The sequence below is a fragment of the Festucalex cinctus genome, chromosome 6 (assembly GCF_051991245.1).
Source record: "Festucalex cinctus isolate MCC-2025b chromosome 6, RoL_Fcin_1.0, whole genome shotgun sequence".
Classification (NCBI taxonomy): domain Eukaryota; kingdom Metazoa; phylum Chordata; class Actinopteri; order Syngnathiformes; family Syngnathidae; genus Festucalex; species Festucalex cinctus.
This window is the reverse complement of record NC_135416.1, coordinates 19,396,907-19,424,317: the sequence shown is the minus strand read 5'-3', so window position 1 is coordinate 19,424,317 and position 27,411 is coordinate 19,396,907. Positions and strand designations below refer to the sequence as shown.

The 27,411-nt window shown below is 39.9% G+C and overlaps 4 protein-coding genes and 1 long non-coding RNA gene across 6 annotated transcripts; 3 read left to right on the top strand and 2 right to left on the bottom strand.

The window, feature by feature from the left end:
- Positions 1 to 1,007: 1,007 nt before the first annotated feature.
- On the bottom strand, positions 1,008 to 5,569 carry LOC144020891 (ras-related protein Rab-40C-like). The gene is made up of 6 exons (XM_077524776.1): positions 4,757 to 5,569; positions 4,615 to 4,675; positions 4,478 to 4,538; positions 4,056 to 4,133; positions 2,680 to 2,902; positions 1,008 to 2,595 (listed from the first exon to the last, which is right to left on the bottom strand). The coding sequence occupies exons 1-6, from the start codon at positions 4,908 to 4,910 to the stop codon at positions 2,291 to 2,293; spliced, it is 882 nt and encodes a 293-aa protein (XP_077380902.1). The 5' UTR covers positions 4,911 to 5,569; the 3' UTR covers positions 1,008 to 2,290.
- zp3c (zona pellucida glycoprotein 3c) lies at positions 5,330 to 8,370 on the top strand. 2 transcript variants are annotated; one of them, XM_077524775.1, is made up of 8 exons: positions 5,330 to 6,270; positions 6,346 to 6,452; positions 6,999 to 7,105; positions 7,313 to 7,490; positions 7,573 to 7,675; positions 7,757 to 7,845; positions 7,927 to 7,997; positions 8,170 to 8,370. In XM_077524775.1, the coding sequence occupies exons 1-8, from the start codon at positions 5,722 to 5,724 to the stop codon at positions 8,325 to 8,327; spliced, it is 1,362 nt and encodes a 453-aa protein (XP_077380901.1). In that variant the 5' UTR covers positions 5,330 to 5,721; the 3' UTR covers positions 8,328 to 8,370. The 2 variants fall into 2 exon arrangements, with proteins under 2 accessions (XP_077380901.1, XP_077380900.1); XM_077524774.1 differs by having other exon boundaries at positions 5,340 to 6,270; positions 7,558 to 7,675.
- Positions 8,371 to 11,229: 2,859 nt separating this feature from the next.
- Positions 11,230 to 13,090, top strand: calhm1b (calcium homeostasis modulator 1b). Its single transcript, XM_077524487.1, has 2 exons — positions 11,230 to 11,775; positions 12,448 to 13,090. Exons 1-2 carry the CDS (start codon positions 11,230 to 11,232, stop codon positions 12,958 to 12,960), a joined length of 1,059 nt encoding a protein of 352 aa, XP_077380613.1. The 3' UTR covers positions 12,961 to 13,090.
- A 2,775-nt stretch (positions 13,091 to 15,865) lies between these two features.
- LOC144020734 (uncharacterized) lies at positions 15,866 to 25,772 on the bottom strand. Its single transcript, XR_013283956.1, has 5 exons — positions 24,853 to 25,772; positions 16,944 to 16,993; positions 16,753 to 16,825; positions 16,417 to 16,501; positions 15,866 to 16,320 (listed from the first exon to the last, which is right to left on the bottom strand). It is a non-coding gene; the product is annotated as an uncharacterized LOC144020734 (long non-coding RNA).
- On the top strand, positions 16,357 to 27,295 carry LOC144020732 (RING finger protein 122). Its single transcript, XM_077524486.1, has 6 exons — positions 16,357 to 17,529; positions 19,776 to 19,929; positions 23,657 to 23,699; positions 24,014 to 24,055; positions 24,878 to 24,960; positions 26,447 to 27,295. The coding sequence occupies exons 1-6, from the start codon at positions 17,505 to 17,507 to the stop codon at positions 26,565 to 26,567; spliced, it is 468 nt and encodes a 155-aa protein (XP_077380612.1). The 5' UTR covers positions 16,357 to 17,504; the 3' UTR covers positions 26,568 to 27,295.
- Positions 27,296 to 27,411: the final 116 nt, after the last annotated feature.

Sequence of the window (27,411 nt, the reverse complement as noted above, 5' to 3'; positions counted from 1 at the left end):
TCGTCCATATAAAAACATGCGCGGCCGTAGGCCAAAAAAAAAAAAGTCCACCCTGGGCGATTTCACACGACCGAAAACGCACAATGAGAAAGAAGACGCAACATCAGCCTTTCATAGAGTGAATGGAGAGGGGGAGAAAGGGCAACCAGCCCCCTCTGGCCGCCTCCTCGGCTGTCCAGTGTCTCAAACCTTTATGAAGCAGAGCCATGCGCTCAGCAACTGCACAAACATAGTAAAAACATCAAAGAAAACACACTGCAACAAGCTGTGCCAACAACCGTGCGCTCGGACATAAACATCCCCGTGAGAAGTCCAACGTGAAAAGTGTCCAGACAATTTATTGCGCTGTTGCCTGTAAACAGCCAATCAACTTTTTTGATCGCGGATGTGGAAGTTTGAGTTTAGGGGGCGTTTGTTTTGGAGTTAATAGTAACTGTTGTTTACAATAGAAATCATACAATGTTGTTTGTTAAAATTCCAGTTTAATACATAAAATGTCATTTCTTAAAAATAGTGTACATTTTCCTACGTGTCACCTCGTCCTTCATTCACACTGTAAGGTGGCAAGACGTAAAGCAACTCACATTTACATAGTCCCGATGCCGCTGCGAGGCGCTGAGAAGCTGCCCCCCTAATCTTTTCATTGGCAGTGACCCCGTAACCTTTCTGTGACTTTTGACCGCTACATTCATGTGCCGGTTATCCAAAAGTGGCCAACACAACGCTAATCAATTCAACACCCCCCGCAGGTTTGAAGGCTCGTCGGCTGCGTTGGCCCCACAACACAAAGAGAACTAAACATCTTCCCACAAGGACCTTGATAAATGTTTAAATGAGGGTGGCGCAAAAAAAAAAAAAAAAAACATGGCAAATAACACACAGGCAAACCTTTTTTTTTTTTTTTAACCCTTTATTTGTTTAGGGTGTCTTTGCTTTCAATGCAGCCGAATGAGTAAATGTGAATTCTAATCTTCACAACACAGCTATGATTACATCAAGACAACAGATTGTGCTTTAGTTATTTAATCAAGTCCAACCCAAAGGTCTCAGTACAGAACAGACATAAGCAGCAGTGGAAAATGTGCACCATAGTTTAATTCCTGTAATCTCACCACATAGATCAGTTTTATTGTAAAGATAACATGATTGACTTCAAAAGGTATACCAATATTTAGGCAGATTACAAACGCCCTTGTAAAAAAGTTGTGATAAAACATACCTTGTGCTCTTAAGTGAGGTTTTGCTGTAAACTTGACATCTTACACCTCTTGTCAATTATTTGTATGGTTACAAAGTGAAGTTTGCTAAATGTCAACAGTAACCATGCATTGCTGTCATGTGCCTTTCAAAGAGGCTAAAAGAAGGTCAAACACACAAATACTTGAGGCAGCGACACCACATTCCACCTGGTCCTATATGGTCACAGCAAGGTAGCAATGACTAGCATTTTTACATTCATAAATACATAGCATATTGTTTACAAAATATTCAAACTGCAAAAAACAAACACACAATTACAATTTCATAAGAAGAAAGATAGCAAAGCTATCCTGGTAAAAACCTGTACATTGAGCTTGTACTTTTCCTCATCAGCACCAAGCAATTTCCAAAGTTTTTAATGTAAAATATAATTTCACTTAACAGGCTAAAAGGCCAGAGCAAAACGTCCAATAGCAGATGTAACAGAAGCAGCAGATTTGGTCAGACACACACTAGCATTACAAAACAGAGCAATGCAGTTTTTAAATGGCCATTTTGCCAACTGTGCAAAAAGTTTATTGAGCCCATCTCGACTGAGACAAAATTTAAATGAGTCAAACTTAAAAAGTAAAGAAAGGTTAATCTCAGATTTGCAGAAAGTTCAGGTTGCAAAGAACGCGCACCCTCAATGAGGGTATAAGACACTTTAAATTAGACGAGTCTCCCACAGGTGTCAAGACTAAACAGTTATATATATCTGACACATTATTTAAAAGTTCAAGTCCAACTTTAAATATTAGGATAAACAAATACATTGAGCTGAAGATTGTCCCCTTATTTGTAGTGTTATCTGTTGGTCCAATGTCGGGTTCAACTCCAACAGTGTCTTTAGTAAAAGTGTAGACAAAACAACCTTCAAAGACGGCACCAGGAAGTCCATAAAAAATAAAAAATAAAGAAACCCACCGGAACAGGTCAAAGAAAATTGAAGGCAGCGCTAAAGTTCTGATCAGGTTTACTTGTAGGTAGCTTGATTCCACCTCCCGTGGCCTTGGAGCACCAACTCCAAAATCCGACTGCACGCTTTCACTTACGAGATCTTACAGTTGCCCTTGGACGTGGCCGATGAAGAGGTTTTCGGTGGACTGTGTGGGGGCCTGAAGGACTTGGAGCGTTTGATACTGTTGGCCTTGCTTCCGCCATTGGCGACGCCCGAGGCGGCGCTGTTGGCTACCGAGTAGGAGCGGCCATGCATCATGACGGCGTTCATGCCGTTGGCCATGGAGAAAGACTTGAGGTGGGATTTGATGGCCACGGGGAGAGGCAGCTTGTCGATGAGGTGCACGGGCGTGCAGGAGACGATGGAACGGCAGCACAGATCTTGCAGGCTGAAAACTGAACAGATCAACGAGTGCCGTCAGGCTAACTTCCCGTCTATACATTTTGAGGCTGAAGCGATTTCAAAAGCAACAGGCTTACCTCTGTTGGGCCTCCAGAACTTCTCCATGCCGTGCCTCATTAGCACGATGCGCGAGAGTTCCGTGAAAGACTCGATAACGTTGAAGTTGCACAGGGGGCTGACCTCAAAGAATGTCATGTTATTTTTCTCAGCATAAGCTCGTGCTTGCTCTGTTGGAACCTGCCGCTTGAAAGCCAAGTGAAGTCGGTTGCCGACCAAGATCCTGGGCACACCTGGGGCGTGCTGAAAGATGCAAATGTTTTGTTTTTTATATTATGTAAAAGTGGTGAAATACATTCCTCGTACAAAAAGTTTGGGATATTTGTCTTTTGGGTGACATTTCAACATTAACATAATGCGCTTTAACCTTTAGAGCAAATTGTAATTTGTCTTTCCCTAGAGTAGACTTATAAATGCACGTCATCTAACTGTTGAATGTTTCAGTACTGTTAACACAGCCTGTTCTCATTTCAATCAGGTAATAAACAATAAAATCAACAATGAATGAAGGTAATGTAACTGTATCAATTAGGGCTGCACAATATATCGAAAAAATATGATATCGCGATATTGGCCTATGCAATATGCATATCGCAAAGACATGCAATAAGTTTGATATGGAATTTTATGAATTTATCTGAATTTGACCAGTCAGACTGTCAAGTTTACCTGTTTGACATTTATTAAACATGACAAAAAGAGAGAGAAGACACTCAGTTCAAAGCTCGCCAGGAGAGAGGAGAGAAACTGACTAATAAAATTCACAACTTCACTCTCTGAAAAAAATCCCCTCCTCACCCTCTCTTTTTATTTGGTTTCCACGCCCCTAGTTCCAACCCTAATAATGCAAACGCAAAACATAGTTGAACAGTGTACTTAACGAAAATGTGCACTGCCATCCAATAGTTGAACATTATCGAGCAGTAATTACAATTAAGAATACATTGAGTTTGATTATTTTGCCACATGAAAAAAAATGTAATTCTTTCATTAGATAATAAAAATGTCATTTCTTTCGATGTCACTATATTCAGCAACTATATCGCATGTTTTTCCAATATTGTGCAGCCCTAGTATCAATGCAAATGTTTTGGGGTATAAATTTTACATTATCTGCAAATACGCATCTACGACACAGCTTAGGGGAGCATGGATGGAAAAAAAACATTACTCATTACAATGTACACAACTTGCAGCAGCCAATCATAGTGCTGTGGTTGATTTTATGATCACTTGTTAATTTGGTGATGAATTATTCAATCAATCAATCATTCGATCAGTTGGCATTCTAGTTCACCTGTTATAGTGCATTTTAGGTTCAACCTGAAATTTCACCCAAAAGCACATTATCTCTAACTTTTTTTGAGCAGTGCATTTGTTCGACGAAAATGCTGACCTCATCAATTTCTCGGATCCAGCGGTCAATGCCATCGAATGACCAGCCGTTGGTGATGTCATAAACAAGGAGGATGCCCTATGGGATGAGAATCTTCATGAGCACAGGTAAACATGGGGACAAAAAATTGCTGGTACTCTTCTGTTAATGAAAGAAAAACCCACAATGATCACTAAAATAATAATTTAAAAAATAATGAACTGTAACCGGTTACAATAAGGCAATTGTCTTATTTTTGTGGTCCAACCGAATTATATTTAAAAACCAAAATCTTGCAAAAATATAATGGTAACTTTAACCTATTATTTTATTGTGCAACCTACATTTAAATGGTCTCTCCTCAACAATACCAACAATTTTGACCTGGATGTGCATGTGTAATATTTTATGGCAACACACGACAAATGATGAGTAGTCCTCACCTGTGCCCCTCTTGAGTAAGACCTGAATATGGTGCAGAATCTGCCCTGACCAGATGTATCCCTGAAAAAGAACCACATAGTTTTTTTTTCCCCCCCGCCTTCCCTATACTGTGGCCCCCACTACTACTCGTACTTACCATAACTCTAATTTCACTCTTCTTCCATCCAGCAGTATTGTGGTTGTCTTGTAATCTATTCCTAAAAATTACATAATTCAGATCACTTGATGTTTCACAAATGTACGTAGAATAGAAATTAAAACGAAGAAGGGCAACTCACCACTGCTGTACGCATACGGAGCCTCCACCGAGCCGTCCTGTAAACTGTCCAAGATTTCTCCTTTCCCAACGTCACTGTCTCCCACCAAGAGGAATTTAAGGAGATAGTCGTAACTCTTGACAGGACTACTCTGGCTGCCCATCATCCCACGCATTGAAGCCGGTTCTTGTGGAGCTCGTGAAGCTCGCCACGCTTTCAAAAGTCGTGGCAAGGGACAAACCAGGCGGCCCCAACAACAGCTAACAAGTAAAAACAACTGCCAATTTACGGTTTTGTTAGCTATATAGCAGCTATCAAAATAATGTAGTTCGCCAACCGCACACGCAAATATATTAAAACGTAATAATTGTGAAATTGCGAATTAGCACGAGAAAGGCCTACTCACACACGCAATAGACGCAAAATAGCTATGTCAAGGTTTACATAAACAATCAAAACATTAGCCTTAGCCACATTAGCTGCCTTGTTAGCAAAACAACTTAAAATAATAATACAAAAAGAAAACATCTGATACTAAATTCACCAGACTGAAAACAGAAAGTCTCAAGACAAAATTTACTCGCATGAAAACGAATCGGCTGAAGAAAGTGGAATATTTTATCAATTTGACAGCTACGGTAATAATGAGAAGCATTCAGTTAAGCTAGCACGGCTTCCGTATGGACAGTGACACGGGGTTGGCGCTTCCGGGTATGACGTCATCAAACGCAATATCCTCACAAAAAGCAACGACAAAAAATCTGCAAACGAATGTCAAATCAAATTTACAAAAACACTTTTGTTTAAATTGGACAAAAATGATTAAATATGTTTCATTCTAATATATTTGATTTTGTTTGACTTATATGGGTTTGAAAAATACAAAGACTCATTGGTTGAGATATTTGCTAATTAACTTCAGCTGGCAATTGTGACAAACTGATCAGTACAGGTGAGCGCTGCAGAGTAAATAAGGTACTCAAAAGATGGGGTTGATGCAGATATGGATTTTCCTATTTCTCTTTTTCTCTGCCTATTCTAATCCACTGACAAGCGTGCCAGAATATGAAGATGCAGAATTAGAATGGGAGCGTTTGCAGGGAGAGCGGGAGACCGAGCTGGATGAAGTGACTCCGGGCCTTGTACCCAGGGCCTCTATGTTTAATAACAGATTCCTAAAGAGTAGATCCTCAGCACCTCAAAGGGCTCCATGGTATCGAATTGTCACTTTCTCAGAGGACCCAAAAGAGCTATTCATGCCAGAAAAAGGTGTTAGACCTGTCCCCGACTCAGTCAAGGAAATGTTGCTTGCACCACCTCCCACTGTTGCCTCACCTGGAGGAGCAGCCAAATCGAAGCTTGTCGATATCTTGTGCCACGTTGACCGCATGTACGTAAAAGTAAGCAAGGAGCTTTTTTCCACAAGAGACGCATTCAAAGACTTGAAACTTGGCAAGTGCCCTGTAAATGAAGGCACTTCGGAACATTATTACCTTCTGTACCTTCTGAAAACTGACTGTGGATTCAAGAGAGAGGTTGGTTCAATGTCAAGTCAGTTCTTTGGTATTTTGTTAGTATGTTTTTTAAAGACTGTTAAAACTGTGTTCTAGAGTACTGAAGACTATTTGTTCATCAGTATTGTACTCAACTACAAGCCAACCACTCCAGTGATACGAGAAATGCCATTTGAGATTTCCTTGCAGTGCAAATACCCAAGGTAAAAAAATATATAATTTGATTTGCTACTAATATTTTACTGCATAATGTGAAGTGAGATTATTGCATTGTTTTTCATCAATCTTAAAATGAAGAGTTAAGCATAAAATACACCCATTTGTATCTATCTCAGGGGGGCAGGCATTTTGCTACTTGATTGTAATAACCAATCACGGCTCACCTATTTTCTGAAGCTGAGCTGTGATTGTCACCTGAGCAGCTGTAATGCTGCACTTGAGGATGGTCGGAAGTTCGGATTTATCCCAGTTGGCTTTTCCCAGTTCCGACCTGAAAGCGTTTGAGGTGAAAGTAAACAAACAAAATGGCGGATCGTGATAAATTGTTTTTTTATTTTGGTCCCCAAAACTCATTTTGACCTCCAGCAAACTGTGCCGTGTCTAGACAAGTGGGGGCATATACTGTACCATACAAAATATTATTTCAGAAAATGTTTGGGTAAAATTTTAGAATATTGTAACTATTACAAGATGTTAATCTACTATTTTAAAGTTAGCATTAACCTAGAATGTTTTTGTCCTGCTTTGAGATATTTCCACTCCTTCAATCCTGGCATCTCGATCGAATTGAGGAGGGGCACGGTTTACAAGCGCCTCCAATCAAAACCAGCTGTTTACATCATCACTCCACAAGATGGTATGATTTTTTGGAAAAATGTTGTATGTCACTATTCCATCGTGTGACAAATGACTAAATGTCTTTAAGATGACGTCATTATATTTATATATATATATATATATATATATATATATATATATATATATATATATATATAGATAGATAGATAGATAGAAATTATACATTTTCAAGTGATGATGTGTATACATTTTCTTGTATTTTTAGCATTTGGGAATGAAGTTGTTGGTGACAAAACGTTTATCCTGGGGCAGACGATGTACTTTGAGGTGAAACAAGTAAACAACACTTCAACAGACCAGAGGCTTTACATCAACAAGTGTTTTATGACCGCTGTCCAAGATCCTTACTCTGAACCTAAATACACAGTTATTGACAACCAAGGGTAACAAGTTCAGCCTACGCCAAACATAATTATGTCACAATTCAACACTGATGTTTCATTTTTGCAGTTGTATGATTGATAGCATGGTGACAAGACAGTCTGAGTTTCTCAAGGGTCTCTTAAACAAGCAAAAATTCTCAGTGAGTGCCTTCATTTTCAAAGACACGGCTGTATCTTCACCATCGGTAATGTACACACGCCTACAAAAGAAATAATTTGGCATATATTATATATTGTTGCATTAACCTTTAAAAATACATTTTCAGCAACTCTATCTGCATTGTGAATTCTCTATGGGCGAGCCGAAACCAACCTCGAGTTCCAAAGCTTGCAATTATGATCGAGCTACCAAAAAGTGCGTCAAATAGATGATTGTACCGTTTATAAAACCACTTTTGTTCGGTTTGCAAGCAATGACGTCATGTCTGTGGTTCAGGTGGAAGGAGTTGTATGGCAATGACAGCGTGTGTGCCTGCTGTGAATCCTCCTGCTTGCCATTATCAAAAGGTACACGTTGTATACACCATCCATTATATTTTTTTAAACCTTAGCTTAGCATGAGCACAATGAATAAGCTGAATCATATTCAAGCGAAATTTTAAATGTGAAAATATCTTTAACCATTGTAATGTAACAGAAATGTTAACATAATCATCTGATTGACTTATTGTTATAACAGCTTCTGTGAACATAGTCTCAAGTCCATCTTGGAAGGTCAGCTTCAGAGGCAAGGATGGGAGCCCGGACTTTGAGCTGAAGCCAAAATCGGCTAGCTGGGGCACCCCCAGCTTTGAAGACATGACTGAACATAGTGATTTCCTTAGCTACTGGCAGTAATTATTCAATAAATTAGAAGAAGGAAAAAAGCTTCTTCACATCACCTGTGTTTTGTTGTATTTAATTTCTGTCTATAAAAGAACTACCACTTTTGTCAATGCAGTTTCTTACATTATCAGGGATCTGCATGTTTGCATTTCTTAGCACTGCCTGGAAACAGGCATATTTTTGTAGTTACACTCAGGCACCACAAGGGGATGGAAGAGTCATTCACAGGTTTGACAAGAGTCATACAACATTTTGGGTTTGGCAGCGCCACTGAGAATACAAGCTATTCTAAATGAAACAATATAATTATTTCAGGGAGTTGTAGGAGTAGAATAGATCCATAGATACCCAGTGACAGCGTCCAGAGGGCAGCCTGGCTTCATAGGAACTGAAGTGTCATGTTGAACCTCATCTTTTTGCCAGATCTTCAAGAGCACTCGGATCATTATAGTAATGAGGTCAAATCTGTATTTGAGCCATCTGTGACCACGCATGACTCATGGTGCTTTGAAACCATCTTCTCATGACTCACCATATTAAGAACGAGTGGGCTATTTTTCACACGATGACCGCTGTAAGCATCCATGGCTTTCCGTCTGACCCTCCATTCTCAACATACAATCAGCCTTCTTTGCATTCATGTTTTCAAGTAAGATGACCGAGAAGTACCTGGAGGACAGGCCATTCGAATTCTAAAAATGTTTAGGAAAAAGCACCTTTAGCAAAGGTTACTTCTGACCAACATTTATGAAAGGAGATATAAAATATTACCCACAAGCGGCAGTATTTAAAACAAAAGAGAACTCGACGTTTACAGATCTTGAGCGTTTCCAGCTAAAGATTTTAAAAAGATTTTTTTTTAAACTTTATTTTTTTAAATGGTACAGAACGGTGTGTGTGTGTGTATATATATATATATATATATATATGTGTGTGTGTGTGTGTGAGTGTATAAAAAAAAATGAACCAAGACAGTCTTGGTGAACAGTAGCAATGAGAACATAAAAAAAAAAAAAAAAAAAGCTTCAATAAAGCTTACATAAATGTATAAAACAGCCGTAAACAAAATATTTTGACATACAGAGAACGTGAGCGATATAATTTTAAGTGAGAAAATGGACAGGACAAGAAATGGGGCGACTAATGGTCCAAATATATTGAATTGATTTTTAAAAATGCAGAAGAGTGGTTTGCAATTATAGTATATCAAAGTTTATTTGTCTATTGTTTAGCCAATAAAATAAATACACTATTTTTTTTTTTATTGTTCACAAGTGGATAGTTAATGAGGCCATTAAGCCAACAATATACGTTCACAGCAAAAGATATAATTCCATAAAAACAGAGAGAAAATTGCACACATCTTTCCATAATTTGTTCCATAAATGTATTGAGTATGGGCAATTCCAAAATAAATGAAAGACATCCAGCCAATCACAGGGCTAATGTAAAACCAAATTAGTTACTTGCAAAGCAAATGATAAGATGTCATGACATCCACAGCAAGGCAATCAAACAAAGCAAGAGTGAAAATTTGACTTCTTGCCTGCATTCTTTTGGTGATTCGATTTCATGATATTACGGTATGTTCATGTCGTATTTATTCAGTAACTTGTTCAGCTCATTGCCACACATTTCCATCATGTATACTGCAAATGTATACTTGCACTACCAGCCGCAGTACTTGCTTCTTTTTTTAGATTGAACTTGGTTAATGACTTATTTCCTGTGACTCTTTCCTGTTTAATGTGTACCAAAAAACCCATAGCACAGACGTCTTGTATTTACAGTGTAGCTTCAGCTTACTGTGAAGTGAGCTACTGTATATACTGTGGGCCTACATATCGATGAGCAGATCTCAAAGTATAATAACTGATCTGAAAGATTATGCACAGGGCCATATAGCAGTACACAAACGTGAGAATGTAGTTGGTGTCTACAATTAGAGAGAAGCATCTTTACTTCTTTAGTTTGTCAGTGAATTGTATTTTTGGCTAATTTCAAACACACTTTTAACACCAGAAGCTAAGTGTTTTCTTTTCTCTGTAAATATTTCCAGCCGTTGTCTCTGAGCAATCAACCACATTTTTCAAGCAAAGCCACAGACATTTGAATGCTTTGTGCCTATTTTGCATGTCTCAGGTGCTCTGAATTCTTAACAATAACGCGTACACTAATCTACTAAAAAGTAAGAACAAATAATTTAAACTCTCACATTGCTGTGTAAAGTGCATGTTATGCAACAAATATTGTCTTTGTTTAAAGTCACACATAACATGGTGAAAGAGAATCTTTGGTGATGTCACCATCAGCACAGGTGCTCACGAGGGGTGGGACAAGATGACCAACAACGTGATCGACTTTGAACAATCCGACAGAGGGTTTGAGAAGAAGTGTTCCGTCAGTCTGATGCACGATGTGTAAACAGACAAAAAAAGACTGCTGATGACTTTAAATGGGCAATTTAAATATGTCGGCTTTGCGTCTCCTCCGGCGCCTCCTTTAAAGCAAGTAAGTGCTTCTATTTTTGTTCATTTTTGCTCAAGGTTCATCCACTTTCTGTAGACTGTCTCAGAATGAGCGTCAAGAACATAATGTGAAGCTTTAAAGGCCAAACCCCATGAAGTGTTGATGATGCATTTTTTTTAGTACTTAAATAGCACTTAAGGGCGAATAAACCGGAGGCTCTGTCTGTAGTTAATCCTCTTTGTTTAGTTGCAACCCAATGCTTACAAAATACTGTAACAGATTTTGGACAATTCTCATCTAAATATAGTAATGCATTGACAATTAAGTAAAGTACAATTATGCTTAACTATTTTTTTTTTAATCACCCATTTGTGTGAACATCCTGATGTTCCTCTTCTCACAGATTGCATCACTCTGGAGTTGAAGCCCCAATATACGCGCAAAGATGGATAAATTGCGTATGATGTTCCAGTTCCTTCAGTCCAACCAGGAATCTTTTATGAATGGGATCTGCGGTATCATGGCGCTGGCTAGTGCACAGATGTACTCTTCCTTTGAGTTCAGCTGCCCGTGTATTCCGGAGTACAACTACAGCTATGGGATCGGGCTGCTGATCGTCCCACCGATTTGGTTTTTCTTATTAGGATTTGTCTTGAACAATAATGTGTCGGTGCTAGCAGAGGAGTGGAGAAGGCCCACGGGAAAGAGGACAAAGGATCCGTCAATCCTTCGCTACATGTTCTGTTCAATCACGCAGAGATCTTTGATAGCACCCGCGGTTTGGGTGTCGGTGACTCTGATGGACGGCAAGAGCTTCCTCTGTGCTTTCAGCATCAATTTGGATATTGACAGGTTTGGCAATTATAGTCTCATCAAGGGGATGTCCGAGACAGAGAAGATAAAAGTGCTTGCAAAGATTCCATGTAAAGATTTGTTTGAGCATCAGGAAATAAGAGTAGCAGCATCCCGATACATCAAATGCATATCACAGGTGTGTTCATCTTTTTATACTTTTTATACTATATTATTGCTGCCTCAAATCAGGGATGGTTGGATGATTATTAAAATTGTTTCTTTTCTTTCTTTTCTTTTTTTTTTTTTTTGTTTAAATCCCAGGGGTCTTCTTGTAATACAAACTATTACTGCCAATTTTCCATCCCGTTTTATCCCTTTGAAGTCATGTCTTGACGTTGGCCATTCAATATAAATACAGTTTGACAAGGTTGCTGGCCCGAAATTGGCAACATTTTCATCAAGTTATGCAGTTTAATCATATTACATGATGACATAGCAAATCTCATTTCCTGCGCTTTAGTGAAGTTAACTAACTTCTTTCCACATTTGGAGCTGAATGGGGCCTTTTATTGGCTTAATAACAAGAAAGATAAGCCTCCAAATGTATTATTCATGGAACTCGGGCCTATTTTCATCCACCCAAAACACCCACTCGGTTTTTCGTGCTTTGATCTGCTGAAAGCAATGCTATGGTTTGAAAGAAAGATAGGAACAGATTTTAACTGATCTGCTTAAGAAGATAATTCTATTATAGCGCCTTGAACAGTCGTGCACATGAACATCTCTCAAAAGCATCAAGTATTTTTGATAACCTAAGGATTGGACACAATGCTTGGCTCTGTGACTAATGCACATTTCTATTCCACAGGCTTGTGGCTGGATGTTTTTGCTCATGATGACCTTCACAGCATTCCTGATTCGTGCGATTCGACCTTGCTTTACCCAAGCTGCTTTCCTCAAAACCAAATACTGGTCTCACTATATCGACATTGAGCGCAAGATGTTCGACGAGACCTGTAAGGAGCACGCCAAGAGCTTTGCCAAGGTTTGCATCTATCAGTACTTTGAGAATATTAGTGGAGAGATGCGCAACTTACATCATCACTCCAGCAAGGATGACGGCGATTATGAAGATGATGATAAGAGAAGGAATGAGGAAGACAAGCTCCTGGGTATAAGGGTTCAGGATGACATGAATAAAGCTTTGCGCAACTGGCACACCTGCAAACCAGCTCTTGCGCTGAGGAAGGAGCAGATAAATGGCGAAAACAAAGACCAACTGAAAAGGGAAACATGCAGTGGAGCAGCAAATGGGTTTGAAAATGGCCACACCCATAATGTGGAGAAAAAGGAATGGGCGGTGTATTACAGTAAAGTCTGACCTCAAAGGGACAAAGGACTACATGCTTGAAATGCCTTTGGTTTCCAGAGAGTATCACAAATGTTTGGTTGATATGTGCTGAAATAATTTCCAGTACGTTACAGTAACAGGCCCACACATTTCTGCATGTATTTATAAGATATTTTCATGGATCAACAATGACAAAATAGCACTGACACAATGAAATGTAGCCATCGATAGCTAAATCATTGGCAACAAAAGTGAGGGCACCCCTAAGTGAAAATGTCATATTGAACAGTTAAATCATGTTCCCTCCCTAGTGTCTTGGAAACATGGCATGTGGTTTGATGAGACCAAGATAAACTTATTTGGTTCAAATGGGGTCAAGCATGTAACAAGGTGAGGAGTACAAAGATGTACAGTCTTCCCTCGCTATAACGCGGTTCACTTTTCGCGGTCTCGCGGATTTTTTTTTAAGTGCAATTTTGCATATTTTTTTACAGTAATATACCCATTTTATAAAATTTATGAAGGTTTGAACATTGTCAATGTTTGAACAAGAGAGAAACGTGAGAACATGTAAATGCCTCAATGACAAAAGTGTATAAATTGTGCGGTCGGGGATTTTAGAGCCTTAAAACATTTCTAAGAGTTGTAAAACATAAAGCTAACTACTTCGCGGATTTCATTTATTGCGGGTATTTTTTGGAACCTAACCCCAGCGGAAAACGAGGGAACACTGTACATTATATGACCTATATAAGCTATACAACACTGACTACTTTTCATTGTGTCAAAGTGTCATTTCTTCCGTGTTGTCCCATGAAAAGCTATAATGAAATATCCGCAATTATGTATGTGAAATGTGCTCGTCAAAAAAATCAGAATATCCTCAAAAGGTTGAACAATCTCTTTAATTCCATTCAAAAACTCAAAACTTTCATAGCGTATAGATCCAGGGCCCACAACTTAAGTGATTTCAAGTATTTATTTGTTTATTTTTACATTATTTTGGCTCTGGTGGCCCTCAATTTCCTCCTGATAGTACTGCATTACAAGAGGAAAACAAGGACCACGATACAGTACTATCAAGAGGGAAATGAGGGCAACCAGACCCAAAAACAAAGCGCTGACAGCAAGCATCAAGCCTGGGCTTCCAGGACCCTCAGGCAATGCCACGGCGCATTGTGGCAGTGATTAAGGCAAAAGGATTCCCAACTATTAAAGACTGACATATTGTTTTGAAAATACCATCCATCCATCTTTTTTTTTTTCCATTCAAAAGACTGGCAAGAACGCATGGTGACTTCTTTACATTCTAATGTTTTGACATCCTGTTTTCATGGTTTTTATGAGCTGGAAGCCCAAATAATGTCAAAAATAAACAAATAAATACTTGAAATAACTTCAGTTGTGGGCCTTGAATCTATACTCTATGAAAGTTTTGAATGGAATTACAGAGCTTATTCAACTTTTTGGGGATACTGTAATTTTTATTGTGGTTTAAAATATCTTAGAAAGGCACTATATGAGGTGTTGACACGTTTGCAGTGCAGTTCTAAACCACTGCAAATTACACATACAATGATATACATATTGTTAAATGAATAACTGTTTGGTAGTGTCAATCACAATTGAGCATGTGTATTGTACAGTTCATTCAATACATTCTGCAAATGTACATAATGTTGGGGCCAGAATTGGTAGAATTCTTGATCTTGACACATTACATACATACTATACCATAAAATGTTTAAATGTATATAGTCCATGAAAATAAGTTTTGCTTTCAGTGTTGGCAAACTTGCAGTGTCTAATGTCTCTCTTCAAAACAGCTTCTACGCTGTGGAACTAAATATGCCATAGCTGCCAAAAGAGAGGCTGCAGAGAGGAAAAAAAAAACTGCTCCTGAATTAATCGCTACTTTAACAATAAATCATGACACTCAAAAAGGTTTGCTCTCAAGAAAAAGGCCACCATGAAAAATCCCGTGATAACAGGACAGAACCATGTTGAAATAGGGGCATGTAAACACGCATGTGAGGGCAGTTGGTGTTCTACATCTGCAGTCAGGCAAATGTGTGATTTATGCAAACGAAAAGGTTGCGATTTACCTGCTGCTTGAACATAAGGTCAACATTTGCATCTGTCTAGCTCGCTTTACGTTCTTATTTTGTAAAGCCCCCGATTCAGCATTGAAGAAATTCATTCTGTGTGAAAATAGGAATGCATGACACTGATCACCTGTAACATTACAGCAGCTTGTAACGAGTCGGCAGCACTAACAATGCTTTTAGCCTTTCACTACAGGCTGCACGTAGCCTATGCGCTACATCGGGACGGACAATCCAGCTGTTCCTCTGCAATGACATTACGAACGGAGGACAGGGAGGAGGGGGCTGAATGAAAATGGCTTGGATCCCATTGTTGTCCCTCCCTCCCCCTTGGGGATTAGCGAAGCAGCACTCCCCTTGACCGTCTGACAGCTCGCCCAGTATCCCAGCAGCTGTTCTCCCCCTCAGTGGACTGGCACCAAGGGTGGCTGGTGTGGGGGGGGGGTGGTAAGCATGTCTTTGTCCAGCTTGCTATTTCTCTAGCAGAGGTTATTCTCTTTCACATTTTGTCACCTTCATGCATCCTTACTTAGTTTGTCCTCTGCAATAATGTTGTTTGTAGGCTCACTAGCTGTAAGAGCTAACGAGATGGCTTTTGTCTTATTATCTAAAGGAGAGTGGAAAACTATTTTTGAAAAAGCTCTGTATGATACTAATGACAACTGCAATTACAGTACCAAACATGCAGTTCCACCCATGAAATAAAGAGGATATATTGACATTTGGAAGATAGGTGCTAAATTTTGTTGTTACAACTCTCTCAATACAATTATGTGCGAGTGGAGGATGATGGTAACGGTTGGAGACAAATATAGACTGTAGAAAGCACATTGAATTGCCTCAAAATAGAAAATTCAATTTAATCAATACTTCAATGACAGAGCATTGTTTATCATTCTCTGTGAAGCTATTGTGGATTCTGACTAGCTTGTAAAGGGTAATAATAGCACAGGAATGACTTTTGCTCAATTAACGCAAGTCTGAGAAACTTAAAAAAATAAAAATAAATACACAATCAAAATATGTGGGAGAAAGTAAAAGGGTGGGTAAGGTCCTGTATGCGATCCGGCTGACGTCTACTTGGCAGAAATGTCATTGTTTTGTTTGTAAGGACATCAGCCATGCATGCATGCAGCTGACCGGGGCCTCCCTTACTTGACTTTGCTGCAAGAGCCTCTTTGCTCTCCCTTTCACATACATGAGAGGTGTACGCACACAGCCACACATCAGCATGCTTGCAGGCGTCCCATTCGTCAGCGTCTGGCTCATTCTGCCTTCCTTCTGCCTACAGATTGGAGGACAGAGGCAGAGGGAGGGCTGAGGCCGAGCAGAGTTGCGAGGCAAAACGGATGGTCACATGAGCGCGGATCTGTTTACAAACCCAAGGCAGAGCGGAGCAGAGCAGTGCAGGAGGCGTTGGGAGGGAAAAAGCAGACTGCAGGCTCACTCTTAAAAACCATTTTGGACTGAAAGAGGAAGAGGAGACGCGTGCCATGTTGGACGTGCGAGAGACTGACTGCAACAGATACACTCTTCGCCAACATACACCGCCTTTGTCTTAATTTTTTTTCCATCTGAAGGAGCAGATGGTTGGAGAAAGGATTCCCCTCCCCATACAAACATACACAAACACACATGCACGGAGTGAGAAACAAACACACTCAGCAGCAAAAACAGCAATGCCAGCCTCAAGACCATCGTGCGGAGCGGTTCTGACTTTGTTTGGCCTTTGAGGGAGCTCATCTTCAGGTTCTACGCTGAGGTGGAAGACCGTCTGCAACATCAGTGGACTGAAGAAGGAGACAGCAGAGGACATGAGAGGGGGCAGAACGAAAGCTGCGAAAATCCTCTGTTAAAAAAAGCAGCTTTAGAGGGGGACGACAAAGCAGACTAAAAGCAGATTATTACCTTCATTGATCGACTGTCATTGTGATCGGCAGATGACATTGGAGACAATCCTGCAGACAAAAAAAATAATACAAGTCATAGAGGGTCTTTGTCTGCTTTGAGTGTCAACATTGACTGTGCTGTTGATGATATGACTGCGCATGATTCGCATTTTGACAACAACTTGCGAAATAACCCACGGTATGAGGAAAGAGACAGTCCAAGCTACACAACAACATTTCTTTGTCTTCTCTGATGACATCATACATGCTGGCATCCAAGAGCACATGAGGTTTTCAGACGTGGTCCAAACTCTTGTATCCCAATCTTAACACGGAGTGCTTAATCCAGATTTGGGAATGCTGGGCCGTGCAGACTGCTGAGCCAACAAAACCACACCTCTCAAGGATTTATGGAAATCTGAGCAAATCTGAAAAACTTAAGGCTTGTATTGGAGGAGCTCAGCACACAGTGACTGATCCCAGGCACCAGCCACGAGTCCAAGAATTTGGCCTCCATTCAGGCTCAGCCTTCTTCTTAAAGGCTCTGAATTTATTGCTGCTGCCCCAGGAATCAAATTTCATGCAACCATTCCAATGGTGTAACGGTAAGTGAGTGGATTTCTCTGCCATCTGCTTAATACTAAAGAGGCCCTGGCACGTATTTTGTGTACTTATAGCTCATAGCCTCCGTTTCTGCTTCGTTGTTTATTGGTTCCACATGATGGATGAAAATCACAAAGGCCCGAGTGTTTTGTGTGTGAGCACTCAAAAAAAAAAAGATGCATTCAACATCATGTTTACTTGGTCATACAGCTATCACTGCTGGGGGGAAAAAATTATAATTATATATATATATATATATATATATATATATATATATATATATATATATATATATATATATATATGTATATGTATATGTATATGTATATGTATATGTATGTGTGTGTGTGGGGGTGGGGTGGGGTGGGGGGGTAGGTGTGTGTGTGTGTGTGTGTGTGTACACAATGTGGACAACATTTCACAATCAAGCAATCATATCAAATTCCCACCCATAGTAAGCCTCGATTCTGAATTGAGTACTGATTTTGCTGAATTCTAAGCTCCCGAATTTGTGGGTACAGTTTGGGGAAGGCCATGTTCTGTTCTAGCTTGATGCGAGGTGCATAATGGAAGAGTTTGGTGTGGAAGAACTTGAGAATTAATCAAATAACTTTGGGATGAACTTTGGGTGAGCAGATTTTTCAATTTTAAAAACGTGACACTAATTTCACTGTCAAATACTTCTCACCAGGAACTATTTACTCGTATAACAAATTTAATCAGTAGTTAATCTGTGACCGGTGGTTGTGTTACTTTAGCTAATACTAAATGCTATCTTGGTTGACAGTTCAACAGCACTAAACAAGACAATGAACTCACCATTGTTCAACCTTTTTGCTTGGTCATGGTGTTACCTCGTGGTCTCACATTGTAACATTGGAAATGTTACCGTCAGAAATGGTCAGCTCGTTTTCAGTCTGACTACATTTCCCATGATTCTTACACACGGAAGCAGGAAGTAGTTCAAGTTCCGGTACGACACAAATGTGAATGTGAAAGTAAAGAGGAAAGAATTAAACAGTTAAATTCCCTATCGTTTTATCATATGAATTGCTATGACAACTGTGTGATTGACATACACACAGCCCAAACAATTGGCTTGCTAACCCTAACCCTTATCACCCCGAAACAAACAAACAAACAAACAAACAAACCGGGGATGCTGGGATGGGTCCTGCGGAAAACTAAATGGTAAATGTTTGACAAAACAATGAGACTGGCGAAATCCACCAAGGATTGGGACACAAGACTCAAAAGCGGGACCGTCCAGGTTAAACCCGGGGCATCTGGCCACCCTAGAGATGAACCAGAAGAAAGACGAGGCAGGTCCTCTTTCAAGCCCACCAAACCTCACACATATTCTTCTAGATCAATGAGCATAAAATGCCACACAGACATACATTCTAACACGCTAAAAAAAAAAGAAAAAAAAAAAGTGTGGAAGCTTTGGAGGGGTGACAACTCCTTATTTCAGTCCCTTTTTAGTTGTCATGTATGGCCTGGTATCCATTTTGCCCATGTAGTCTATCTCTCATTAAGTTTCCCTACCCCCTTCTCTTGAAATCCCCCAACCTCTCGCTATGTCAAATTATCATACCTCCCACACAGTGCAAGCTGTACCCATTCATTGACTCTGAAGAGAGACACATGGACAGTTCGAGGCTGGCAAACTTGCTGCAAATTAATAGGGGCACATGTGGCTAGTGGAAGTGGGGCTTCCGCTGCTATTGTTTTGCCAAATGGCCCTTTGGTCCCAAGTTCATTCTCGCTTTAAATACCCCCCCATACCCCCTCCCGACACATGCACATTTCTGGTCTTTCAAATGAACACAGACATACACCACACTCCACACTCCAACCCTCAACCCCCAAGTGCTGTCGCACATGCACACACTTTACTACACTACTCTATTGAGTCTGGGGAACAGATGGTGGTGTGTCGGCTGTCTGTTGGCTGCATTTGTCTACTTCACAGCCAATTAAAGGGCAGTCCTACGAGGCTTAGGGTTGCCACCACTGTTCCAAGGCCACAGCTCGCATGGACACACTTGTATCTCAGCAGTATCACCAAGTACTTCTGACCCAACGTGGTTACGTTTTATGACATCAGCGACCATGAAATGCTTATGGTAAACTAACGATGATGTTGTACATCTTACTATTCCAAAGTCAGTCCGGGTTCTGAATTTGATTTGATTTGATTTCATTGAAAGTACATGCTCTTAACATATTGATCTCTTTTTGGCAGGATGCCTGTGCAGTTTGAATTCTCTGAGCTCTGAACACGACTGCAGCATGACGTCTGACATGTATCACCTGCCACTCAATGTGTATGTCATTGTGCTGGGCATTGGCCTCTTCGTCTTTATGCTCAGTCTCATCTTCTGCTGCTACCTTTTCCGGTAGGTACAAGAAATTAGAGCAGAGGTTGGTCTACTCTAGACTAGTGGTTTTCAGCCGCGGTCCTCGAGTACCCCTATCCAGCCTGTTTTCCATGTCGCCCACAGCAACACAGGTGTTTCAAACGATTAGCTAATCAGCAAGCTTGCATGAAGCCTGATAACGATCCTCAGGTATGTTGGCTGAGAGACACATGGAAAACAGGCTGGATAGGGGTACTCGAGGACCGGGGCTGAGAAACAGTGCTCTCGACTATTCTGAATAACTATTAACTGGAAAGGAATTGGAGAAGGATATATGTGAGGAAGAATTTGAGACAGCAAAGCATGTATTGATTTCTTGAAATTATGCCGGAGTATGATCGTTATAGTACGTGGTCTATTGTGACCATCCGTTTCTTGCTTTGATTCTTAATTACAGTCTTTATTCATTCATTTTTATCATAAAACAATTTGAAACATCAAATGATTATGAGACCGAATTTGCAGCTCTCCACACTTGTTGCAATTTATGGGGGAAAAATAAAAAAATATTTGTTAACAAATAATGGGCCTTTAATACAAAGCTTGTTGAACAGCCCTTTGAGGAAAATCACCAAAATTATCGTTGCAATTAACAATTCAAAAGCACTACTATATTATATTTTAATCCATCCATCCATTTTCTGGGGTAGGGTCATAGGGACAGCAGATTTAGCAGCAAAGCCCAGATTTCTCCAGCTCTTCCGGAGGAATCCCAAGGTGTTCCCAAGAGCTTGTCTCAAGTGTGTCGTGGGTCTTCTTCCCGGTGGCACATGCCCTGAACACCTCCCGGGGAGGCGTCCAGGAGGCATCCTAACCAGATGCCTGAGCCACCTCATGTGGCTCATCTTGATGCAGAGGAGCAGCAACTCAACTCTGAGTCCTTAAGAGTCTCTAAGTGAGAACCTGGACTCCCTGCAGAGGAGCTAATTTCGGCCACTTGTATCCGGATTCTTTCAGCCAGCACCCACAGCACATATAAGTAAGGTTTAGGAACGTAGATCAACCTGTAAATCGAGAGATTCACTACAACAAACAGATACAAAGTCTGCAGCACTGCAGATGCTGCCTATCATGCCCCACTCCATCCTGCCCTCACTCATGAAAAACACCCAAGATACTTGAACTCCTCCATTTGTGGTAGGATCTCATCTCAGACCTGGAGATTGCATTTCTCCATTTTCCGACTGACGACCATGGTCTCAGATTTGGAGGTGCTGATGTTAACCCTGACCGCTTCACCCTTGACTCCATGAAGGGTTAGAGATCACAGCTTGATGAAGCCATCAATACCACATGATGCTGTAATCACTAGTCACCAAACCGGACAGAGACCAAACAGCGTGTATCAGTAGGTTTGGTACCCTGTACTCTCGAAGCAACACCCACAGAACTGCATGGTCAAGGACACCATCTACAAAACAAATGTAGACTGTTTGGGTGAACTCCCATGCACTCTCTAGAGGACCTTGTTGAGGGTGTAGAGTTGGTCCACTGTTCCACAGTCAGGACAAAAACCACTGTTCCTCCTGATTTTGAGTTTCGACTTACCCACGGACCCTTCACTCCAGCATACCTGAATAGACCTCACCAGGGAGGTCCCCCCATATTTGGAATACATCCTCTGGTCTCCCTTCTTAAAAAGACACACCACCATCCCGGCCTGCCAATCCAGAGGCACTGTCCCCGAGATATTGTAGAGGCGTGTCAACCAAAAGAAGATCCAGAGAGCCTTTAGGACCTCCGAGTGGGTCTCATTCTCCTTGTAGCCTTGCCGCCGAGAAGCTTTCGGTGACCTCATCCCTAGAGATGGGAGAGCCTACCTCAGAATTTCCAGACTCTGTTTCCTCATGGGAAGGCATGTTAATGGAATTGGGGTCTTCGAAGTATTCTCCCCACTGATTCAGAATGTTCCAAGTCAGCAGCACCCAAACCTCACTATACAGTATAGGGGTGTGAATTGCCTAGTACCTGACGATTCGATTCGTATCACGATTCACAGGTCACGAATCGATTCGATACCGATTAATCCCGATACGAATTTATAAGTCGATTGTTGTGATTTTTTTTCATTCAAATTTAGAAAATACTCATCAGTAAGCTTGTAGAGTGTAAGATTTATATGAAAATGTATTATTTATCTGAAATTTCAGTCTTATAGAGGTTGTAATCTGTTTCATGTTTGAACAGCATTAAAATTAAATATTAAGGCTTAATGTTCCGTTCATATAACATTCTTCCATGCTCAAGGTGTGAATCCTAAAAAAAATAAAAAAAATAAAAAAAAATCAAAAAAAAAATCGATTCTGCCGATTATTGAATCGATTCGAGAATCGCGCCATGTCGTATCGCGATATATCGCCGAATCGATTTTTTTTTTTAAACACCCCTAATACAGTACTTTTATTAGTAGGCTACATAATTTTAAGCATTTATATAATACTCTATCAACTGAATTACATGAGTAAAATGTATGAGAGGGGCATGTAGTGATATGCTGTATAGCACAGACTCAAACTCCTAAAATAAATTAAATGATAATTTAGCAAACTATTTTCATTGAGCAATGATTTCAAAACTAACTATCCATCAATATTGTTGTGTATATGCTATATATGATGTGATTTTACATTTATATGGGGTGTCAGAAGCTCACCTTTAAAAGCAACTTGCTGTAGACAAGTTGTAAAAAGCTACCTTTGAAGTGCCCTTGAACAAGGCACCCCTGCCCCCCCAACCAGCTCTAGATGCGCCACACTGTTTGAACACCCCTTTCAGTCTGACATATTATTAATAATAATAATAACAGTAATAATAATAATAATAATCATCATCATCATCATAATCATAATTAAAATAATCCTGATGTTTTTTTTAACAACTTTTTCCTTGCCCTCTTGTGGTTCAATCAGGGGGAATGCCGTTAATATTTGTCAACTGTGGGAATGGAAAGCCCTTGAGTCTTTTGTGATTAAGGGCTATATAAATAAACTTGACTTCACTTAAAATATGGTTTCACGGTCATAATGGAAAAAAAAAAATGTTTTACGGCGGTGAAGTAGATAGCACTGTTCTATAATGGGCACTTGTACACAGTATTCAAAAACGTATCCCGTATTTCTTTTCTTTGAATACTTATGCGTTCCTGGTTTAACTCATTCACTACCATTGACATGTTTACATGTTACATGTCAATTGTAATTTTTTTTTCAACGAGGATAGATGGGGGAGAATCTGATGATGCTCCATTTTAAATATCCAAATTGGAAACAACTTTACTATTGCATAACCACCTGTAGACGACATCATTGCCTCATTTTATACAAAATAAACAAAATGAAAGTCCATGGGAATAATGGCTGCATTTTGTGAAAACTACATTTTTCTTCTGAAAAAAAATTGTGGAAAAACAAAAAAAGATCTACACATGGTGTGTTGATTGCCATGAGCCAATCAATTTAGTGCATAAGTGTAAATAATTGGCATTTTCTCCAATGGACCTTATAACCCTAACCACAGCTAGAGTTCCAAAAATAATGTCACTCAACTTGTAAGCATCATCCTCTGACCCATTTCCCACAGAGGTAGTATGCTAACTACTTTTATGCACACACGGGAGCCTTATAATTGTGCTCATAGAATGTCTCACCCAAGTCGTTTCCCGCATACCATTAAGCTGCATATTTTGTCTTATTTCTGTCTCATTCAGGTTGAAACAACAAGGAACGAGGGAGCAGTTCAGCTACAATGAGGTATGTCACTCATTGGAGTAACTGCATGTGTAACAGCACACTCGGAGGCAGGCTCTAAATCCTACCACAGCATGTCAGGCTTTTTTCATTCAGCTGAGCAACATAACACCACCTTCCAGAAGAGTCCATCGGTGTACTGAATGCGACAATTCGGAAGCTAATTTTAGACCGGCTTTTCTATGCATCAAACAGAGGAGTAATATGAGCTCGGTCATATAAGGATATATGGCCCATCTGAAGTAGTTGTATTTATGATAGTGCTGACGCTATATGACACTATATGTTCATCCTTCCATGTTCATTTTCCACTGTAGGTGGTGCTGAAGGGAGCAAGCAAGAAACTCAGCCTGCTTGGAGTAAGTCATTGTAGCTTTTATGTGATTTATATTTGCTGCTTTTAAACAGAATCCCAACCATTAGTGCTGTGAGATATTTGGAAACTTTTCAAATTTTAATGATGGTAATTTGTCCAAAAATTATTTACTTTTATAATGTATTGCAGTTAAACTATCTATGCTAGCAGTAAATGTTTCTTTTCCAATAGTTGGTCGAAGATACTTTAACCTGTGTAATCCACTTTTTGTGACATTTCTGTCTGGCTGTGTGCCATGACATTCTTCAAATGTGTGCCTTGGCTCAAAGGTTGGGATAGACTGTGTCGAATTCAGTCAATGTTTCTTACTCTTTACAAGCTAGGTTGAGCTATCCATTCGAAATTATTGACGAGTCTCAACCCTTAGGTGTAATTAACATGCACCACACATTTACTGGCCATGTCATTGAAATCGCTTTCTCTTATGGCAAATATATTCTAAGTGCTTCCTGATCTTCAAGTGGCAAAATTTAGGACAGCTAAGAATAACTGTGCTTTTTATAGACGCATCATAAGAGTAGTCTTCTGTTTGCTGTCTTGTAAATGACTACCTTTAAATTTTCCAAAGGCATAGGTGGATGGAAGGGGAATTGTGGTTTTTAAGAAGCAAAAATAGACTCAGCTATATGAAAACAACAATTAATAAACAATGCCTTTACTTTATGCACTGAAACATGGGTAGATTGAACATCACATAAGTTACAGTTCTATTGTTTGCTTGGTTGGTTTAAAAAATGATGAACTTCTATGAATTAACAATGACACAAAATATGGCCTTACCTCATTGTTTCTCTGGTTTTGGCAGCAAACCTGTGCCGTGTGTCTGGAAGAATTCAGGACCAGAGACGAACTGGGGGTGTGCCCGTGCTCACATGCATTTCACAAGAAGTGAGTATCTGGAGTGAAATCTGGAAACAACTTGTTCACACTTGTGCAATTTAGTGTCAAAAGATCTGTAAAACTCCCACTTATTTGGTGTTTAGATACATTTCATAGTTTAGAATGATTTCATTCTAACCACTTCATACTCGACTGAAAACTGCTTCAGTGAGAGTTGGAGCTCACGGCCTGTACCACGAAATAGGAGGAAATTAGCTCTTAGTAGCTAACCGACCACACGTTTGTTATTTACTAAAAATGCCAACAGAACAAACTTTGCACATACGACCAGTTAAATCCCTCCAAAATTACCAGAAACCACTAAGTGCGCTAAAGTAATGTTCTCCATTGTTGTTTTTAGCCAAAGGCTAACGATAGTTCCGGGTAGTTAACCATCCACTCGTTTGTTGACTTAATATTTACTATAAATGCCAATAAAACATTGAAATTGTGAGGTAATATAAATTGTTACCCCGCTTGGCAGGAACAATGTCCAAAAACTTTGTTTTTGCCGACAATCAGTCCAAGTGAGTGAGGCGACTCGTCTTCTCCTGACTTCTGCAGCAGCAGACAGGGATGCGTATTTCGTTTTGTTTTGGGGCAAAATTGCATGGTGAGGGAGTGAAAATACCCTTCACTAAAAAAATTTTAAAGCCCCCTTTGCTTGCTTCGAAGAGAAATATCGGCGTCCTGAAAATACCTGACCGAGAAATCACAAGGAAGATTAACAACTTTTCCATTACAGTGCATGCCGTTTCGCTAATCTTGCCGGAACAATAACGGAGGGAGCGTCTTGTCGCACAATGTGGGAGGGGAGGGGCTGGAAAAGCCACAAGCTGGGTGATACTGCCCTCTAATGGCTTATCCGTGCAATGTATGTGTGAGATGATACTCGGGGTAGTAATCTTTGACTGTCTCACAATTCGATTCAAATCGATTTTCGATTCAAACGATTTTCAATTCAAAATTATTTGATTGACAAATGATTTCTGCTTCAATTTAGATATACAAAAAATTGTCATGATCTACTCCAGTCTGATTTACAAGGAAAAATGATAAATAGACATTGAAGTGTCTTTTTTTTTTCTTCTTGTTTAAACATTTATTAATTTTGTATTATAAGTGCCTTTTTCCACAAAAACAGCATGTGGGCTACAACTGCCCTTTCCCCTTCTTCATTTCTAATTTAAATAAAATCGATTTTGGGATATTAAATATCGATTCTTAAGCTTAATGAGATTCTCGATTCTTTTATAAATCGATTTTTTGGCATACCCCTAATAGATACACGTCAGAGTTTTAATGTTGGGGAAAATAGACTCATGAAATAGAGGGCTGAAAATGTCCCGTGCGTTTGGCTTTCTAGGGTTAGTAACAACTGTTTATTTTAGAATGGATCAAAGGATCTAAAGGATCAAATTGTATCAGCTTGTATGTGTTCACAAATGAAAACAGGTCTTCCTTAGACTTGTAAAAACGGTTTCCACCTCTTCAGGTGCCTGCTCAAGTGGCTGGAGATCCGCAGCGTGTGCCCAATGTGCAACAAACCCATCTTGCGGCTCCACACAGATGCCCCGCAGGGTGCCGAGGGTCCTATGGAGCCAGAAGAGGTGTGAGGCTGGGAGAAACAAAACCAGATTTCTCTCACACAAAAAAAACAAAAAACCCACCGACATCCATTTAAATACGACTAGAGATGATCATCTCACAAGCAATGCTGTCAATGATCCCAAGTGGCTGTGTTGCCGCTGACCTTTGAGCAATATCCTTAGGTGGGACTTGGATATTGACAGATGCAAACTTGACTTGGTAAGATCAGGCGATGGGGAAAGGATGTATAAATAAGACATTTTCACTACATTGGTCCTCGCTTAGCTTCCATATTGCACTGCTCAGCAACAGCCCGTGTGGGAAGGAGGCACCATGACTGCAGCACTGCTGGATTCAGTTGAGTAGAACAACAGTAGCGGTACTGAGCAGGAGGAGTACCGATACCTCTACCATCTCAGGGGTGTTACCAATCCAGCCAGCACAAACCACGTCAGACACCATAACCCACACATGCATTTTACAATCAATACTGCCACTGTGTAGGTGAAATACTCAAGCAGTCAAGCGGTAGCCACGCCCTCTGGATGACATCACAACTTCTTGATGACATCACGACCAGCATAAAGGATTTAAGTAGGAAGGTGTTTTTTTTTTCCAGATTGTGTACCAGGAACTTTCCTTTTAAAAGAGGATAGTAAACTAGCGTGTATGTATTGTATGTAAATGTGTCCCAATATATATTGTTATTTTGTATTTGTTGCTTTTAAATAAAATGTCATGTAATGTATTGTAATGATAGTAGATTTATTGAGTCATGGACTGAAGCAAGGTTGAAGAGTAAGTCGACCCAAAAATCGTTACAATATGTTGTATGTGTCCAATTAGTTTAAACATGGCATTCTGGTTAAT

Bases quoted from the DNA above. Each gene is read 5' to 3' on its own strand.
- LOC144020891 (XM_077524776.1), bottom strand. From the start codon at position 4,910: ATGCGTGGGATGATGGGCAGCCAGAGTAGTCCTGTCAAGAGTTACGAC. The intron at 4,539-4,614 runs GTAAGTACGAGT...GTTCTTTTTCAG, and splicing joins AGAGTGAAATTAGAGTTATG to GGATACATCTGGTCAGGGCA. The intron at 2,903-4,055 runs GTCAGCATTTTC...TGCATCTTTCAG, and splicing joins GGATCCGAGAAATTGATGAG to CACGCCCCAGGTGTGCCCAG.
- zp3c (XM_077524774.1), top strand. From the start codon at position 5,722: ATGGGGTTGATGCAGATATGGATTTTCCTATTTCTCTTTTTCTCTGCC. The intron at 6,271-6,345 runs GTTGGTTCAATG...ACTGTGTTCTAG, and splicing joins ACTGTGGATTCAAGAGAGAG to AGTACTGAAGACTATTTGTT. The intron at 7,491-7,557 runs GTAACAAGTTCA...TCATTTTTGCAG, and splicing joins ACAGTTATTGACAACCAAGG to TTGTATGATTGATAGCATGG.
- calhm1b (XM_077524487.1), top strand. From the start codon at position 11,230: ATGGATAAATTGCGTATGATGTTCCAGTTCCTTCAGTCCAACCAGGAA. The intron at 11,776-12,447 runs GTGTGTTCATCT...TCTATTCCACAG, and splicing joins ACATCAAATGCATATCACAG to GCTTGTGGCTGGATGTTTTT.
- LOC144020732 (XM_077524486.1), top strand. From the start codon at position 17,505: ATGCAACCATTCCAATGGTGTAACG. The intron at 19,930-23,656 runs GTAGGTACAAGA...TGTCTCATTCAG, and splicing joins TTCTGCTGCTACCTTTTCCG to GTTGAAACAACAAGGAACGA. The intron at 23,700-24,013 runs GTATGTCACTCA...TTTCCACTGTAG, and splicing joins AGCAGTTCAGCTACAATGAG to GTGGTGCTGAAGGGAGCAAG.